At 39.2% G+C, this 18,940-nt stretch overlaps 1 protein-coding gene across 2 annotated transcripts in view; it reads right to left on the bottom strand.

Annotated features, from left to right (window-relative positions):
* Positions 1-5,158: 5,158 nt before the first annotated feature.
* ESYT2 (extended synaptotagmin 2) overlaps positions 5,159-18,940 on the bottom strand; it is a 144,357-nt gene continuing 130,575 nt past the window's right edge. For both annotated transcript variants that reach the window (XM_065400105.1, XM_065400106.1), the window contains 8 exons: positions 16,686-16,772; positions 15,631-15,780; positions 14,029-14,417; positions 13,131-13,229; positions 9,626-9,757; positions 6,421-6,526; positions 5,312-5,361; positions 5,159-5,227 (listed from right to left, as the gene is read on the bottom strand). In XM_065400105.1, the coding sequence (XP_065256177.1) occupies positions 5,185-5,227; positions 5,312-5,361; positions 6,421-6,526; positions 9,626-9,757; positions 13,131-13,229; positions 14,029-14,417; positions 15,631-15,780; positions 16,686-16,772 (1,056 nt within the window). In that variant the 3' untranslated portion in view covers positions 5,159-5,184. The remainder of the gene's footprint in view (positions 5,228-5,311; positions 5,362-6,420; positions 6,527-9,625; positions 9,758-13,130; positions 13,230-14,028; positions 14,418-15,630; positions 15,781-16,685; positions 16,773-18,940) is intronic.

The raw sequence follows: 18,940 nt of genomic DNA, 5'->3' as shown, positions 1-18,940 counted from the left end.
CATAAGAAATGAGAGAATAATATGGAAAATACTATAATACCATTACATAAATCAATGGTGTGTCCTCATCTGGAATACTTTGTGCAATACTGGTCACCTTATCTCAAAAGAGATATTGCAGAACTAGAGGGGATTCAGAGAAGGGTGACAGAAATGATCAAAGGTTTGGGCAAAATCTTATATTATGAAAGATTGGGATTGTCTGTCTTAGAAAGGAGGCAGCAGAGAGGGCACAAGTATGTACAACAATGAACGGCAGCTTCCATTTTCCCAATTTCATAGTATAAGAACTTGGTGACATTCAGTGAAATTAACTGGGAAATTCAAAAGTGATAATAGGAAATACTTTTTCACACAACACATAATTAGACCACAGAACTCACTTCCACTGTAAATTGTTCAAGCAAAGAACTTAGCAAGATTAATAAAAGGGACTGGACATTTATATGGATGACAATATCATCCTGGGTTATCATAATTAATGATAAAAATGTTGTAAGGAATATTAAATCTCATGATTCAGGGCTTACGCCATTCTCTAACCCAGGGGTCGGCAACCTTTCAGAAGTGGTGTGCCGAGTCTTCATTTATTCACTCTGATTTAAGGTTTCGTGTGCCAGTAATACATTTTAACATTTTTAGAAGGTCTCTTTCTACAAGTCTATAATATATAACTAAACTATTGTTGTATGTAAAGTAAATAAGGTTTTTAAAATGTTTAAGAAGCTTCATTTAAAATTAAATTAAAATGCAGAGCCCCCCGGACCGATGGCCCGGACCTGGGCAGTGTGAGTGCCACTGAAAATCAGCACGCGTGCCATAGATTGCCTACCCTTGCTCTAACCATTAGAGATCAAGATAAAACAATGTGCAGGCATGTTATCCTATATTTGCCTACTGTGAGGTTCTTACACCTTCCTCTGAAGCAGCTAGTACTGACCATCATCTGACAGGATACTGGACTAAATGGACTTTGGGTCTATTGCAATATGGCAGCACCAGTGTTCCTAACTATTGGTATTTAAACCTATCCTAACTGTCCCATGCTAACCTGGTGAGAAATATTGTTATGTCAGAGATACTGCTTTTGGAGTTGTACTTCCAGGCAGTAATGTAGCTAGACATTTGTAGACACATTTGTTGATGTGTTGTTGCCTCTCTTCACAACCTCCCATAGATGACATGTCATCATACACAGTATGGTCTGTAGCACAGAATGGGCCAGGGACACTCAACATTGTGTTAATAAAACAATGAGGGGAAGAGGTGGATGCCTTCAAAACAGGATTTAAGGGGGGCTTAAGTATTGCATGCACCTACTATGTGCCCTGTGAGCAGTGGATGGCATTTCATTCACAGAGAGGAAAGTATACCTCTAAAGTAGGAGCGGCATTAATACATTCTTCAAGATGAGAACAGATTCTGGAAGGTTTGCAAAAAAGCCAGGAGAATATTTTTGGTATGTGGTTAAAAATACATCTTTATCTTGCCTAATCCTTTTTTTAAAACCTCTTCTCAGCAGTGTGCGTCTCCACTCACAGTCTTCACTTTCTGGAAAGATGCTAACTGAAACATAAAATGTGTTTGAATTTTGACAACTTCTCTCCTTCAGCAAATAGTTTTGAGAGTCAGCATGAATTTAGGAGACTGATAATGCAGGGTCTAGAACCTACAAACTCCTGAGTGCTAATCCCAGTTCTGCACTAACAAACTCTGTGGCTTTGGGCAAATCATGTAACCTCTCTCCTTCAATTTTCTAAGTAAAACTGGATACTACTTACCTCTCTCCATCCCTCCTAGCAGTGCTGTGTTGATTACAGTAGCCAATGTACATACCATACAACTCTGAAAATGGAAAGCACTAGTATTTTCAAGTCTGCAAGATGCTGTAGTTAGTTTCCTTGCAAGGGCCTGCATGAAAGGGAACTGCAACACACTGACTTCCATATGAACTGTTTATTGAATAAATACATGCATCATAATGTAGAATTACATGAGCAAAAAAGGCAATCTGTACAAAATAGATCACACTTTGTTCTCATTTCAACTCTCACCAATTGCTACACCTCTGCTAAAGAAAGGATTCCAAACAAAAGATTCATCTCTTTTAATCCAAGTGATACACGGTGATTTGTTTTTGGATTATGCCAGCTCTGAATTTAAGAGTGCTGGTCTTCTTCCCAGTGAAGCGCAGCATTTCTAAAAACCGTTTCCATACCACAGAACATAAATGTTGATACATACAGCTAACAAAGCTCATTTTTGTTTTAAAACATATTTTAAACACCTTTATATGTTCATATTCTAAGGCACAGGATAAACAAACTACATGGAAAGCTAATCAGCTGACATTCAAACCTTGACTTACTAATGAGACAGGTTTTTCTGGAATAAAAGGAAAAATAAGCACCCTCGCTTTTTTCTCTTCCCAAATAAAAGAACAAGCCAGGACTAACAGTTACTATAACACACAGATTTCCCCCCACCCCAACACTGAGGGCAGAAAAAGACACTCTTACTTGGACCAAATTGTTCTGATCCATTTTTTACGCAAGGCCAGATTTTCAAAAAGCACCCACCGGTGACTACTGAGAACAAACAGGAGTTGTAGGGTGCTCAGTTATTTTGAAAATGTGGCCTCTTCATTTTAGGTACCTAAGTGGAGCTGGGCTATCTTGAAAATCTAGGCCTGATGGTGAGTGCTGAGCCATTTTGAAAATCTGTGCTATAAATTCTACATTTATTTTCTCCTCCATTTTGTGTTACTACCTCTTGTCTTTACCACAAACACCACCTTTTCCTCCTAGGGACTAAAAAAGGAAAAACATGAGGTTATTTGTGATCCAGCACCAAGTCTAACTTCTTCCTCAAGTCAGCACTTAAAGTTGAACCATAGTATGGGGCTGAAATTTAGCCTTTAGATAAGGATTGAACCCCCTGATGTCACTGGTCATGGTGTTAACCACAGCTGTCAACTACATTTATACTAAAAATCCTTCCTTCTAGAAGCTGAACTGAGGGAAAAGGCAATGCCACTGAGCTACACCTCCTTTACTTACATCAGCTCTTACTTTCTGCACCTTCATTTGCATCTACATCAATTCTCTCTCTGTTCCTCCTCCCTACAGTGTAAAGGGATGAATGACTATTCCACAAGGAAAGTTATATTTCATAATATATTCCATTGTGTGTGTAGATAATGAGTGTGTGTACGTATTTATACATACCCATTAATATAGAGTGGAACCTTTAGTGAACTTGAACAAGAGGCAGACTTGTTATATGAAATGGAAAATTCTCCAGTTTTCTTATGTTTAGGGCTCTTTGCACAACTCAATCCTGCAGTCTAAATGCTTGCAAAACTCCCAGTGAGAGTTTTGTCTGCTGAAGCTGTTCTGTGAAATAAAATGACCTCACTATAAAAGAGTTCCACTGTATATATGAGTGTGTGTGTAATAGATAAATCGTGTGAAAACACAGATTGACATCAAACTAAAATGGGCTGATGCTTAATTTTGATGGAAACAACAGGCTACATCTACGGTAGGCACTTTGGTATATTTAGTAACGTAGGTATATTCTACATCTAGAATTAAGGTTCTGTTAGTAATTATAGTATAAAGCTATTTTTTCAGGAGTTTATTCTGCCTTAAAAAAATTTTCTTGGCTAAGACTCAATTCTAGACTCTTAACTAAATAATACACTTCTGTTGTCTAATTGCATATTTACCCAAGATCATGAGGCTAATGGCTCTGAAAGAGCTGCACTGGTCTCTTGCGTTCATAATGCACATTTTATAACAGTCTGAGAAAGCTTTCAAAAAGGAAAACAAATTGGTTACAAAAACAGTCTTCCTGTGATTCATAGCAGGAAGGTTGTAGGGGTGTGTCCTCAACTCTCAATTGTCTACTTTCTTGCTGGTGTGTGTTATCTACATTGTTGCGGGTCCTGGTAGAAGAATACAGCAATGTTTCAAAAGAACCTACCTGGCACATGGTAGTATTGGGGGTGCATTTTGCCTCATGTACCAGGTACATTAGGCAGCAATGAAGCAATTACGGAAAGAGTGTCAACTCTGGATTTCATAGTGTTTTTTTTCCAGTTTGTGCTCCACTTTAATATTATACATATTCCATATAATAAAAAGACTACTGTGTCTATTTGATGAGCCTGAATTATAAGATGCTTCATATACCTTATTTGTCCATGAAATGACAATGCAATTGTTAGGACAGTCCATGAGTGGTTATTTAGGAGACCTGGTTTCTAATATGGAAGGTGACTGTCCTCACCATTCTTTCAGAAGATCATAGGTACGGTGCTATAAATTATGGGAATAAATTACACCAATAAGAAATAATAAGTCAATCTGCATAATAAAATATTGTACTGTTTATAAGTCTTCATTCCTGCACCAAATGAAACCCCAGATTTATATGCTGTGATTCATGGACCATGACAATCCTTTCTTCATATAATGTTTCTAGAATTCTCAACTCTAAAACACATTTATTATATTCTCTAGAATGACTTTCCAATAATACATTTCTATATAAATATTAAAATATTAATGTTTTGTACGTTTTCTTTTACTAGCCTTACAGGGCCAGAAACGCACTGTCAAATCTTAATAATGTCTTTCAATTAAAAAAAATCCACAAAATTAATAATTTTAAGACCATTTTGCTGCAAGGGCAAAACAAGATTTGTCCAAAGAATTTAACATGCATTTAGAAGAAAATATCTATCCTTGATCGGTTTTCTTCGGACTTCAAACCAGGATGGAAAAATTATAAAAAAAATAGTATATATTTACATGGTACAGTGTACCTCGGTGATATACAAAACAAGGCAGGAAAACAGCAGAACAGTATCTTTTCACTTTCTAATAGGTACAACTGCCATAAAGTTCAATTTAAACACAAGAGGTTACTCTACCATACCATTGCACATTACAGTAACATGAAAAGTAGTTCAGCAAATTAAAATACAAAAAGTTTAACAATAAGATTGGCTAAATCTACATATAATGTCCAAGTGTTATAAAACTATTGGGATGTGTCTAATAAGTAAATAAATGAAGCTATAAAAATAATATTGATACATCTGTGAGAACAATGCTTTTAAAATATATAAAGGTTGGCAAAAGTATGCTAGGGGGAACTCCTGGTGTCTAACGGCGCCTAGGTTACATGTGGCTTTGTACCATCTTCTGTTAAGTCATACCTAAAAAGGGGCAGAGCAAAGGGGAATTATTATTTAAAACAGAGTTATGTTATTGTAAACCCACCAAAACATTATCATACTCACCACTGGGTCCAGCCTTTGGTGAGTTCTTCAGATGCCAGAGGTATCAATAACTGTGAGAGGGATGTTAAATAGACAATCAATGCACTGGGTGCATATTTAAGTCTAAACTTCTCTTTAAATGGTCAGAGTTTGACACTGGGCTACACTGAAAGCAATATTGCCAGCAGAGAGCATTTTACACACATGCTGGCATGTGTATTTGATACAGGTTGATTTCTAGAGGAGGTTTAAGTTGTTGATTTTGATCTATAAAGTAGTTTGGGTCCAGGACACTTGAAAGATCAACTTTCGCTCCTGTGACATCATGGCAGCTCTGACTGGCTGATGTGCTCATGCTAAAAGCCCCCTAGTTTAAATGGGAGGAAGCTGACAGCAGAGCATTCATTGTGAATGATCCTCAGGCCTGGAATCCCTTACTCAGTCCATCAGAGCCCAGATCCGGTGACTTCCAGGACTGCAAGTCTTGCCTATTTTTCCCCCAAACCTTTCCTAGGCATGGTGGAGATTAAAGAGGTTTTGCAGGATGGTGAACTGGGTTGACAGATTAACTTTTTAAGGGGTAGAGAAGGTCTTTGACAGAGGTTCTCTTCATGTCTTTGTACATTTTGTTATTTTGATTACTGTGTGTGAATTTCTTGTGTGTACTTTGAAAAGTGCTTTTACTTGCTTGTTCAGTTCAACACCAAGTAAACATGCCCTTACAATGGCCCTACAATTACTTGCAGGAATAATAATTTAAAGTAAATCAAATGGCTCAGATCCCATTTTCAGGATCTGCAATTCTGGGAGACCATTTTCTGGAATTTTCATCCATTTCTATTACTCCTTATCTGTCTGTACCATCAATAAGTCAGGCATTTAGAGCACTTGTGTATATTTCAGCAGGTGTGTATTATCCTCCCACTTTCTGCCATCTTCTGGTCTGCCATTCTTCCTATCCCTTGCCATTTTTTCCTGTCCTCACTGAGGCTTGAGGTATAGAATGCCACTGATTTTGAAAAACAATAGATCTGAACCAGGCACTCACTCAATCAGGCTTAGGCCCAAAGGTTTTAGTCTTTATAGCTGTGACCTGCTACATGACATTTTTCAGCTTGTTTTCAACTTACCTTGCCAAGCAGCCCTTTGTCTTTGGACAAGAAACCACCACTGTTCTTCACTGCTACATCTAGCGTCCTCCTCTGCACGTCAGGTAGAGAAACACTGAAATCAAAGCTAACATGAAAAAAATATCGTTTTAGTGAGGATTTGGTGCCTGAGACATGTAGTTGTTCAAAATGCTTTGAACTCTGCTAGTTTTGTTGCTGCTGCTGCTAAACACCACAATTCTCACTGACCCATTTCTAGAGCATTTCTTTTACATTACAAAATAAAAGCATACAACAAATAAGGTATGGGTGAGAGAGAGCGAGAAAAAGAAAGAAGAGAAGAGGATAATCCCACTGTCCTGTCCAACATTTCCGTTCAATAAAATGTTCAGTGCTTAAATCAAATGTTCAGAGCTATCGCGTTTGAGCCTGTTCCTAGTACCTAGTGCTAATAAATGGGCTGATCATTGGTTATCTGGGGGAAATAGGAGGAGGAATCCTACTCTCCACGCTGTAGTGCTGCTTTACATTTTATAATCAAGATTCAAGGCTGCATCAGACTCCATGGCTCAATGTCCCCATTCTCCAGGGGGAAACAGCTGGTGGGTCTGGACACCAGCAGAGCCACTGGCCCTCATGCACAGTCCCTCCCCAACTCTCCCCCACAACAGCATACAAGGAGCCAAGTAGACTCTGAAATCCTCCCTACTCACAGAGTGGAATGCATTTCGTTCCTTTACATCTGGGACCTCTGCACTTCTGGAAAGTGAGGGAAGCCTCTATACCATAATGACTCCAGCTATGCATTCACATCTATTGTCACTGCAATACCCATACCTGACTCACTGCTCTCTAAAGCACTTTGTTTTATCAAACAAAGAAACTCAAATCTGTCACCTGGAGGGGGAGGATGGAGATGTAGTCTTCGGGAAGCCTCCGTGGATTTTAACAACCCTCTTGTTTTTCTTGTCTATTTTTAAAGATCTAAAAACCAGGGCTCTGGTAGCAAAGTGGACTGATGCTACTCTAACATCTGACTGACTGAAGATAGTCCCCTTCTTCCATTATCCAAAAGACCAGATGTGCTGGTCTACTGAGCTGGCTACAGGTAAACGCCAAGCACCCTAGCATTCCCTGCTACAGTCCCAAATCCTTGTAAGGACTGAGCAAGGGAAGGAGCAAGTCAAGCCACTGTCGGGAGCTCACTTGTGTGGAGGGTGCACCTGGGACTGAGACAGTTTGGCAATGGCAATTCTAAAAAGGGAAGATCTTGTTTCCAGATTGGCTCTGTAAGGGAGAAGTCTTGCAAGGCAGGCTAGGAAATAATCCTCACAGGAAACATGATACTTTGAAAGGCCCTCTTCTGCCTCAGTACTGGCATGCTGGCAAATAGGCCTAGTTCCAGGCAGAATGATCCCACAGAGGCAGGAAAAAGAGCCACTATTTAAGATCCTCAGCCTATGACTGTCCCATCTTGCTCAGGAGACTGGGAGTAACCTCAGCTTTCTTGTGTGTTTTTAGGCTTTGATTTATTATTTTTGTGCCTTGATTTTCTGTTTACAGGTTTAATGTATACATACGTTCCATCATTTATAATGTTGCTCTTTCTGTGATGCCAAACGCCACCTGTGGATTACTATTTTTTGCCAGTAAACCTTGGTTTCTACAATACCGCAGGTCACCCTGGGTATGTCTACATTGTAGTTGGGACTGAGTCTGTCAGCCAGGGTAGACTGACTCATGCTAGCAGGGCTCAAGCTAGCATGCTAAAAATAGCAGAATGGAGGCTGCAGCTCAGGCTCTCAAGCCTGCCCACCCAACTGACTGGGTTTGAACTCAGGCAGCGCTGCAGCTGCATTGTCCACACAGCTATTTTTAGCATGCTAGCTTGTGTCAAGCTAGTGCAGTGCACACATACTCCATATCACCCCTTGGATAGGAAAAGCATTCTAGAAAACCAAATTCTGATCATATTCCATAGCTTATTTTCAAAGCTCTGAAATATTGAGTTAAACAGCAAAATGAACTCTGATGTAGCCTAAATCTCTGATCTACATTGCAGATCTGGGCTATGTATTCTTCACATACAATGTCCATCAATGTCAGTGTGGACTGAAGAGGAAAATTTTGCCTCAAGTCTTCCCTACTCCCTGAAGCAGAATCAAATCCATATATTTTTTAAATATTTTAATATATTTAATATTTTTTAATTCATGAAACCAATTGACATGGAAAGCAGACTATTTATAATGCAATATATAGGAACAGACACAACTCTGGCTTTTTAAACCTATCTTATGTTCACAAGAGATATTTGTAAGTTTTAAACTTTTAATAATTTTAACACAAAAACCACTAAAAGTGAACTTGGTTATTTGTTGGTTCTCAAGAGAGTTAGAACACAGAGTGAAGAAATTTAATGTTTGAGAGCATTACAAATTCATATAAAAATCTAATTTCACTTATACCAACACCATATTTACAAAGTGCATGGATGTTGCCCTGACACCTTTGTAAAATTGGTCTTGATCTGAATCAGCCTCAAAATACAAGCAATGCTTTTAGGCCCTACGTACATTAGGTTTCCCACTGTTACTAACACCTGTTTGTCTCTAAAGGTATTATGAATGGTGAGAGCCATAATGTAGTCACCTCATTAGCTGCTAGCACGACTTGAACAAATGTGTTAATTAGAACTTCTCTGAGCAAGATTAGATGACACAGAGCTTAAAATGCCAGTCAGCTGCCCATCTAGGGTTCTCAGCATTCCTAATATCAGTGGAGTCAAATCAGTTAGCAGCAGTGAGACACGTCTGAAAACTTTCACCTCTAAAGAAAGGTCTTTAGGCTGTGTTTGCACTAGCAAAAGTGGGACCTGTAATTCATCACCAGTGCTAACAACAGTGGAAGCTTTATAAAAGATAAAGCTCAAGGATTAAATGATATGACGATAAAAACAAGTGCCCTGTCTACACTACTGTTTCCACCAATTCCCATTGGTAGAAGAGACTGGTGGTGAATTACAGGGCCAAATTTTTGTCAGAATAGACAAGGCCTTCCTGAAGTCACTGGGAACAGACAGAGTAAAAAAAAAAACCTAAGTAAGAATCTAAGGACTTGACTTTTTGTTTGAAAATTTCCAGCCTACCCCCAGTTCATGCAACAAAAGTTTCACAGCTTTGCCTCTTACATAATGTAAAACTAGTAAACTGAAAATGTAACATACGTTTGATCGAACACTGGGTTTAATGTCTTCTTTGATACATGTGTTTTTCTTCTACCTGATCTTCTCTTGTCAGGTAATAAATACATTCGGACATACGGGTCAGATCCCTCCTCTGAAAAGGCGATTAAATTTCTGTGATAAAAGAACCCAAAGAAAACCCCCACCCAAAGAGAAAAAACAGATTAGAACATAGTTAGAGCTTGTTAAAGACAACAAAGGATAATGTGCTAGTTTCCTATTTGGCTGCACTTTTTTGGTCAACTTACACTTTCATCCTTTGTTAAATTAAGAAACAGCTGATGATTGTTTGGCCAAACAGTGACTAAGTGGGGACATGAAGTGAACTACAAGTATTTGAGTCATGTAGACATTGCAGAGGGAGAAGAACTAGGGAGTTTAGTTTAGGGAGAACTAACTGTGATACACACCTGGGAATGATGCGATGAAATGAACAAAACAAGACCTGGAAAAAATTCCTAACAATTGAATACTTTGCACGGTGGGAAAGTCTCCTAAAATAAGTGGAGAAAGCCCAAGTGCCTGCAAGATTTCAAACTAGGTTGGACAAAAAACTAACAAAATATACTCTAGGGAAAAATCCTGCATTGCCAGTGAGATTGACTACATGGCTTAACAGTAAGGCTAAGTTTTTGTCACGCATATTTATAGTAAGAGTCACGGACACGTCACAGGCAATAAAGAAAAATTCATGGAAGCCCATGACTTGTCCGTGACTTTTACTAAAAATATGTGTGACAAAATGGGGAGCTGCCAGGTCACCACACTGCCTGCACAGGCCCCGGCTCGGAGCTGCAGGGTCCCCCCCACCACCTACTGTGGCCAGAAGCTGTGGGGCACCCATGCTCCCAGCCGCTGTAGGTGGTGGTGGGGGGATGCCGCAGCTCCCAGCCGCTGCGGGCTGAAGTCACACAGGTCTCTGGAAGTCATGGATTCCGTGACTTCCGCGACCTCCGTGACAAAATCATAGCCTTACTTAACAGCAATTTCCCCCCTTTCTAACTTCTATAAAATTGTCACTATAATTTAGAAGGTTCAAATAATTTATTTCATCTCCTATACATGCATCTATGATGTTTAATATATGAAAAACTGCTGTGCTTTGAGTACCAAGCCAAGTGGAAATAAGCCTTTTGAAATACATTAAGTTTTCTGACAGGTAAGTGTGAAGACAATAGTCAACTTTTTAAAGCTGTTTACCACCAGCATTGTATTTCTGCAATGCTGGATGTTGTTACACTAGCAATAATTGCTTATTAGTAGGTACTATTAATTGTAATGCAGTAGTACCCAGAGGCACCAATTGAGATCAGAGCCCTGTTGTGATAGGTGCTATATTAACACCTAGTAAGAGATAGTTCTGTTGTATTAATTTGGATAGAATATGTGGTCTAAAGTATTACACATGACCCAGTTACTGTCCAACATTAAACAGTATTAAACAAGGGTTGGCATTTGGCATACAGAGACCTCAGCCTGCTTAGTACCATGGCAATCACAGCATTAATATCCTTTTAGCATTTTATTAGAGATACAGAAAAAGAAGGAAAAACAGTTAAAGCATTTGAGATGCAAAGTATTAAATAAGGTTTTCATTTTAACAACATCCCCTTTTCCCTTTCCCTTTAGTTGAAGAGAATTTTTAGAAGAAAACATCCCCTTGTTTAACAGTCTCTTAGATGGTATCGAAGATGGTAATAACTGTTCTTTTGAGGAAAAGAGAAGAAGTTAGTTGAGCAGGGATAGTGCTGTTGTTGCGGCTGTTATTAAAGTCCAATTGCGTTGTCTAAGAAGACAAGACAAACGGAGAAAAAAGAATAGCAAAGATAGAAAATGCAGTTTCTGTCTCTGATACTGACTTGCACTTGCAATCTCACTGCTGGAAAAACACAGGCACAACAGATGGTCTTGTCAGCTACTCTGAGACCTGCCAAACTCATACAAGCATCGGGCTGTTTAGGGCATTGCTTTTAGCTGATTCTCTAGTCACAGGCTTAGAGCAGTGTTGCAAAATATGTATTCTTGGCCGGCTAAGCTAGACTCTCATTAGACAGAAGGAAACAAGAGAGAGATATGTTTCAGAGTGGTAGCCGTGTCAGTCTGTATCAGCAAAAACAACGAAGAGTCCTTGTGGCACCTTAGAGACTAACACATTTATTTGGGCATAAGCTTTTGTGGGCTAGAACCCACTTCATCAGATGCATGAAGTGAAAAATACAGGAGCAGGTATAAATACATGAAAGGGTGGGGGTTGCTTTACCAAGTGTGAGGTCAGTCTAACGAGATAAATCAATTAAAAGCAGGATACCAAGGGAGGAAAAATAACTTTTGAAGTGGTAAGAGAGTGGCCCATTACAGACAGTTGACAAGAAGGTGTGAGTAACAGTAGGGAGAAATTCGTATTGGGGAAATTAAGTTTAAAGAGGCAAAATAAGGTAGGAAAGGAAAAGGACACATGGAGGAGGAGAGGAAACAACAAAGTTTCATATTCCAGGTGGTGACTGGGATTTAGCGGAAGCCGGTGGAAGTGGCAATTTCGTCTGGGTCCCTCCCTCTGGCCTGGCTTGGTCAGGACATTTCTCAGGATTAGGAAGAAGGTGATCTGGGGCCATAAAAGAAGGTGGGGAGATGGTGAGGCTCACTTCAGTAGCCATTTTTCTCTTACTTTCTTTAAGAACCCCAAAAGGGAATGCTGGATGGAATAGCCCATCCCCACATTATTTTGTCCACCAATTAGTCCTAGTTTTCAACACATAAATTCTGGTTCACTGATTTCTGGTTCCACCATTCTCTTGTTTACCAAGCATGATCTTAACACAATCCTTAAATGATAGCAGCAGCATTTTTGTTTGGACTAGCTGAGCCTCTGTCTTGCTTTTTTGCACCTTCTCCCACCAACATTTGCTGTTACAGGTTACTGTGACAATATTATGAACTTACATTCACTTCTCATAGTTCAGCCCAATTATCACAACAGTCCCTGCTGCATATAGTTTACATTACAGTCTGAATAGATAAGACAGACAAGATGGGAAGGGAAAGGGGGGCACAGAGAGGTGAAGTAACTTGCCCATGGTCACAGAACAGATGAGTGCTGGGAACACAGCCCATGCCTTGACTCTCGGTCTATACCCCTATCCACTAGACAATGCTGCCTCCCCAAATTGCACTGGGGTTTTGAATATCTTCTCACAGAGTGACAGCAGCTCCTACACGTGGCTTTCAGTTCCTGCTGATATAATCTAGATGTCACTGTTGAGAACTATCATCTAATGGCAGTAGTGGCGATTTTGTGATTTAGTCTGTCTACCACTGATGAGTACAACAGTATAAGATTTTGGCATTTGCATATTATCGTACTCTAACATGTGGCCTTAAAAGAGCTCCAGCCAACCAGACCAGTCTAAGAGGATGGAGGAAGAGACTGGACATTGGTAGGTATGCCAAGTGTCATGCAAAAATATACAGTTTGATATGCTGTGTTTACCTGCAGGAATGCACCACCACAATAAGTTTGTTTCTTTGTGAGCTCTGACGAATTGTCAACTGAATTTGGCCTAATGGAGACTGTCCCAGAGTTGTTCCACTGTGAAAAGAAATAGAACATTACATGCTATATAAATGGCATATAAAAGAACAGATCAGTTGAATTATATGCAGAGTAGAATGGTTGCTGTGCTTCTCCACACTATCTTTAGTGAGAAGCATGAAGGTCCTTTGAGAACTCCAAATACGGCAGAAGAAGAATAAAAGGAAATTTAAACACCAGTGAGGTGTTTGCAGCAATCCTCAATAGTCTAATAGAAAAAGAGTGGTTATTAAACATCCTAGATTTCACATTAAGTCCTTTAGCAGTCAACCCTGCCTTTCACCTACTCATAAAGACTAGACTCAACATAACTAACTGACTTTGTTACATTAATATTAGTAGGATCCCATGGAAAAGTAGGCTGAAATTCACTAGTCCATAATGAACCAATATTATATGGGCATTTCTTTAAAATGTGGTTATGGTTTGAAAGATAACTGTCAAAATGGTACCTTCTTATTTCCTTACTGTGGGTCTGCTCATTTGCACACTTTACTTTATTGATAAAAATAATGATTTCATTCCTCTTTGCACTGCACAGCCAATATTGCTATGGAGCATAAGCTGGAATTTATTCTACCTTGTGCATTAACAAATTTGACAACTAAATTCTAATTGCAGAATCTTTTTTTCTGAGGCGTTAAGAAGCAGAAAGATCAGAGACTGGTTTTCAAATACCAAGCTGACTGCAGTCCTGGCAGTTAGAAAAATCAAAATGAGTAAGCTCTTCCCTCTTGGTAGTGGTACTGACAGTGCTTTACTAGAGCAACTTAAGTGTATTGCAATAATACTCTACTTTTCAAGTTGTCGCAGTCTCTGACGTAGCTCCTGTGTGGCGATGGGCAGCGATATGTCTGAGGCTATACTTGGAGTTGGTTCTTTGACTGAGAGGTGGCTGGGAGAATAGGTGACGTTGGAGGCAAGGAGACTGGAGGAGCTTCGGCTGAGATCTGTTGGCCACTGGGGACTGGCATTAGGAGGATGATTTTTTTCAGCTATATCAGTCTTTTTATCACTGTCGATCACTGGGGAAGCTGGGACAGGTTTGTGTGAATCAGCTGGTGGTGAAACAGGGACCTGAGGCTTAAAAGAAGCTTTTCTTGAGTCTTTGGAAACAGAGGGCCTCTTTACTTGGGCTGAGTGTTGGTGATCTGGAGACCTCTCTGGCTTTTCAAGAGACAGTACCTACAGGCAGTAAAAACATTAGTGGTCTACATGATAATACAGAAAACAAGAATACGTATTTATTTCTACCAGCTTTTTGGTAAGATAAAACATTTTTGGCATGGTTTTGTGCCTTCATTTAGCATTAGTCTAACTTTTATTCATGCTTGCTGTAATGTGAATACTTCCACACTGCAAAGCACAACACCTGGTTCTCTGTATGGAAATTGCATATTAAAATTAATGAACTATTAAAACTACTCAACATCACTATTTTCCCTACTCATCTGGCATTTTCATCCTCATTATTCCTTCCCACAATATGGCCACTGTTGGTGCAAGAATCGTCTACTCTGCAGCTCTTGCCATCTGGAAAGCCTTGAAATAGCTTTCTGTCTCATCTCTTTTGAAATCTCATCTTACATCAGATTTTTTTTCCTTCTTCTTGTCCATATCCCTTAATTTCACTCTCTTTAGACAGAATTTCATTTATTCATCAATGTACAGTATATTTGCACCAGAATAGTCTAATTTATCCCCAATTTTTTTATATTTAACTCTGCAAAGTATTTTGGGGATACAAGCTGTGTAAATTAAAATACACCCAAATTAAAAACCCAAAATAAAGTTGGATTTGAATGTATTGCAGTCTACTGTTACTTATGCAGTGTGCAGGGACAGAGCTTCCAATTCATCAGGCCTCAAAACAGGGAGATCACCAATATCCAACACAATGCGCATCTATCCAGCTGTTTGCAGCTTTATTTTGAAGTCATTTTTCTATGCTATTGACAAGCTGAGGACAACTCAGCACTGGACTAATGTTACAGAATACACTTTTTGTAATTCTCAGTCTACTTCATCAACAGTGTTAATCTCTACCCTTCCACAATTGAGAACAGCACACAGTATAATATGTTGTCCTTCCTTTAAAGCCAGAAAATACAGGCTACCAGAAGTCTGAAACATGCTACCTCAATTCAAACATATACTAGGTAAAAACTAGTGCTGCCATACATAAAATGTAAAAAAGCTGAAAATGGCTGAGAACTTTAAAAACTGGGCTATTACAGACTGCAAATCCCAGTGATGATTCAACCCAGTGATGTGTGAAACAAAAGCAGCTCTCGACCATGCTTGTCACACTGACTCAGAAATTCTAGGTTTCAGACGGACACACAGAAAGTCCTGCAATCTTATTATATAGATGAATTTTAAAAGACCCTTATAATACCCTGAGTGCCATCTTCATGTTTATGGTGCTGTTTGGACCAGAATTGCTAAGCTGGAACCGCTGATGCATAGTTAGATCTTCACTTGCCAGCAGTTGGCTCAGAGGAAGCTTGAAATTTCCCAAAGAACACTGATGTTGTTCATCCTTGACCTAGAGCAATACAGAAGACAACATGCTCAGCTTTATGAAAACACCCAGAAAAAGAAAAGAAAGTTATAATTTTAATGACAAGTTTTCATCGTGTTCAGATATAGTTTGCCCTTAACACAGATTTGGTTGGTCTTATATAGGGCAGGAAATATCAAAGAACCTTATGTGTTCAATATCCATTCACTCTCATCTTTACCTTCATTAGAAAGAAAACAGTCTAGCCTGAGCACTGATGCAAATAAGAAAGAAGACCAGTGATAACAGTTGTGTCCAGTTGGGTTGAAGACTAAATCTATAAGCTAGAGTTTGCTGACAGTCAACTATATCAGACAAAAGTGAACTCAACAGTTAAGGAACAGCATTAACTCAACATTCCCCATCTTCTCTAGATCCCTTCAACTGTCCACATGTGGCCTCAAAAGCGTGAAGGGGTGTAATAGTTGGACAAAGTAGGGAAGATCTCAGGGAGAGAGCAACATAAAGGACCACGTCTGTTAGTCTATAAGGTGCCACAGGACTCTTTGCTGCTTTTACATGAAGGACCTGGGCATGATAAATAGAATAATGTTGCTTCTGTAAATTAGTGGGTTATTGAAAGAGCTGCTTGTTACGACTCAAGCAACCATCACAGGATGATTAATTTAGTACATTTAAAATGTGAGACATCACATTTGGTATACAGTTGGGGTGGGGAGTTTAGTTATAATTATTTTTTCTCCCTTTAACAAGCAAGCGCTCACAAAAGGTCATCTTTATGCTGGTTCTTAAAAATTGTTAAAGTTTAAATTGTAGTGCTTGTTACAATATCTCCATGATGTCTGGCTCATTAAGAGCTTGTGAACTATGGCTGCTAATCTGCAATGCTCTAGCAAAAAAGAATACACGAGGACAAAGAGATACCATACCTCAACTTCAAGGTCCTGCCGTTTGGGATTGTGAATGAAGAAAGTGAAGTGTTCCTCCCATACGGGTTCATTGGTCTTGTATCGAATCTGAAGGGGGAAAAAAAAAAAACACGTTACATGTAGAGCATTTCTCTCAAACAAAGCTGGTGTTGAAGATGTCCTCTGTTTATACAACAATCATGTTCCGAACTTGATCTACCTATAAAGGTGGCAAATGGGGTTAGCTCAAAGCACATATAGTTCAGTATATGTGCATATAGTCTATTTAATAAAACTTATTCTTAGGGCTTCTGTTTTTGGGGGTTTATTAAATTTTTTAAAATTATTTTGTTTTAGGTAGGTATCCAAAAATCGGGGTGGAGGGTGTTGAGGCTTGTATATACTTTGTATATGCTGTATTGAGTTATGTAAAAACTTATGTATAATTATGTATATTATGTATAAACATTACTCATTAGAGTAGTATATACTGTAAGGACTAAACTCTTTATAATGTTCCTAGTGCACTTTAACGTTGTACTGTTTCAAACAGCATTAAAGTGCACTAGGGAACCTTTAGTGTGCATCAGCAGGGTCTACAAAGACCAATTAATGAGCAACACATTAGTGCATTTTAGAAATCACACCCCTGAAGTTTGCATTACTGTTCAGTGTAGAAAAGCCCTTATATACAATTAACATTTCTGGTGTTTTTTGAATGAATGTTGATTTTTATTTATTTATTTATTACTTGGGATGTTTTATCCACGTATATCAGTTAAAACCTAAAATCAGAAGCCCTACTTCTTTTGTAAGTTACATGGACGGACAGTTCAATGCACTATATTGTGCAAAGTGTAATTCCAGTTGATGAAACTGGTGGTGGTCTGTGAACAAAGTAACTTCACCATAAGGTTCCAACTTATCTTCAAACTGGTGATTGTTCTTTCCCAGTCTTCCTCAGTGTCAGTGGGTGCACCAAGACTGGATGACACAACAAAACTGAATCTCACTACTTCCAGTGACTGGTGAAAACTGCCACATCATTTCCAGAAAGCAGCATTTTTTGGAAAGACTGACATTAAAAAGGGCTGTTATGTGGAGTTCAGGTTAACAATTTACCCCGATATATTTGTTAATATTCTCTTCCAGTTCTCAAATCAATATCTATATGAAAGTTGCATGTACAACATGCTGTTGGTCTTCTGATAAAATTTTCAATAAGATATGTGAACATAGATATAAAAAGGCAACCACCACTGGTAATGTGATCTCCAGTTTGGCCCATTGCATCTTTTGCTTAAAAATAGTCAGTTCCTTGTATTTTTCTCACTGCTGTGTTGCTAATATTTGTCATTAATTTATTTGTTTTTATTTAAAAAAATTTTAGTGCTTGATCAATATTTGCGGAGATTAAAGTCCTATTTATCTACAGGTCTTTGCAATGCAAGCTTCTATACTTAGTTCTACCAATGTGCTCTAAGCCCAACCTAGAGAGAACACGGTTAGTGAGAAGAGAAGGTTACTCACCCTGTGCGGTAACTGAAGTTCTTTGAGATGTGTGACCCTGTGTGTGCTCCAGTTCAGGTGTTGGTGCGTCCCTGCGCCATTGATTGGAGAATTTCAACAGCAGTGCCCTTCTGTGTAGCACATGTGCCGTCCCCGTCTTGCGGCATTGTTGACACCTCATCCGGCATGCACAACCTGACCCCTCACAGTTCATTCTCTACCAGAGAGTCTATAAATTGAACTCCGAAGTAGAGAGGAGGAGGGTGGGTAGTGGAGCACCCACAGGGACACACATCTCCAAGAACCTCAGTTACTGCACAGGGTGAGTAACCTATGGGTGCTCCACTTCAGAGGACTGTAGAGCAGTGCCTCACATTGAATAGAAGGGGCTTCAGAGTTGTTGTCTGAATGATTGAAGAGAGCACTGTTAGACCTAGAAGTGCATCTGAGCCTGCACTCTGGGTGGTTGTGTAGTGTTTTATGAACGTATGTTCAGAGGCCCAGGTGGCAGATCTACATAAGTCTATGAGTGGTACATAGTTCAAAAAGGCTACTGAGGACGCTATAGATCTGGTAGAATGAGTTCTGATCCTCAATAGGAGTTGTAAGGGTTTTTTGCTGGTAACAGAGGTGAATGCACCCGGAGATCCATTTTGATAGCCTTTGTGACAGATCCTTTAGAACTTTCCATCTGATCCTCAATAGGAGTTGTAAGGGTTTTTTGCTGGTAACAGAGGTGAATGCACCCGGAGATCCATTTTGATAGC

Source organism: Emys orbicularis, chromosome 2, assembly GCF_028017835.1.
Source record: "Emys orbicularis isolate rEmyOrb1 chromosome 2, rEmyOrb1.hap1, whole genome shotgun sequence".
Classification (NCBI taxonomy): Eukaryota; Metazoa; Chordata; order Testudines; family Emydidae; genus Emys; species Emys orbicularis.
The sequence above is the reverse complement of the archived record's forward strand: the minus strand, read 5'-3'. Positions and strand labels throughout refer to the sequence as shown.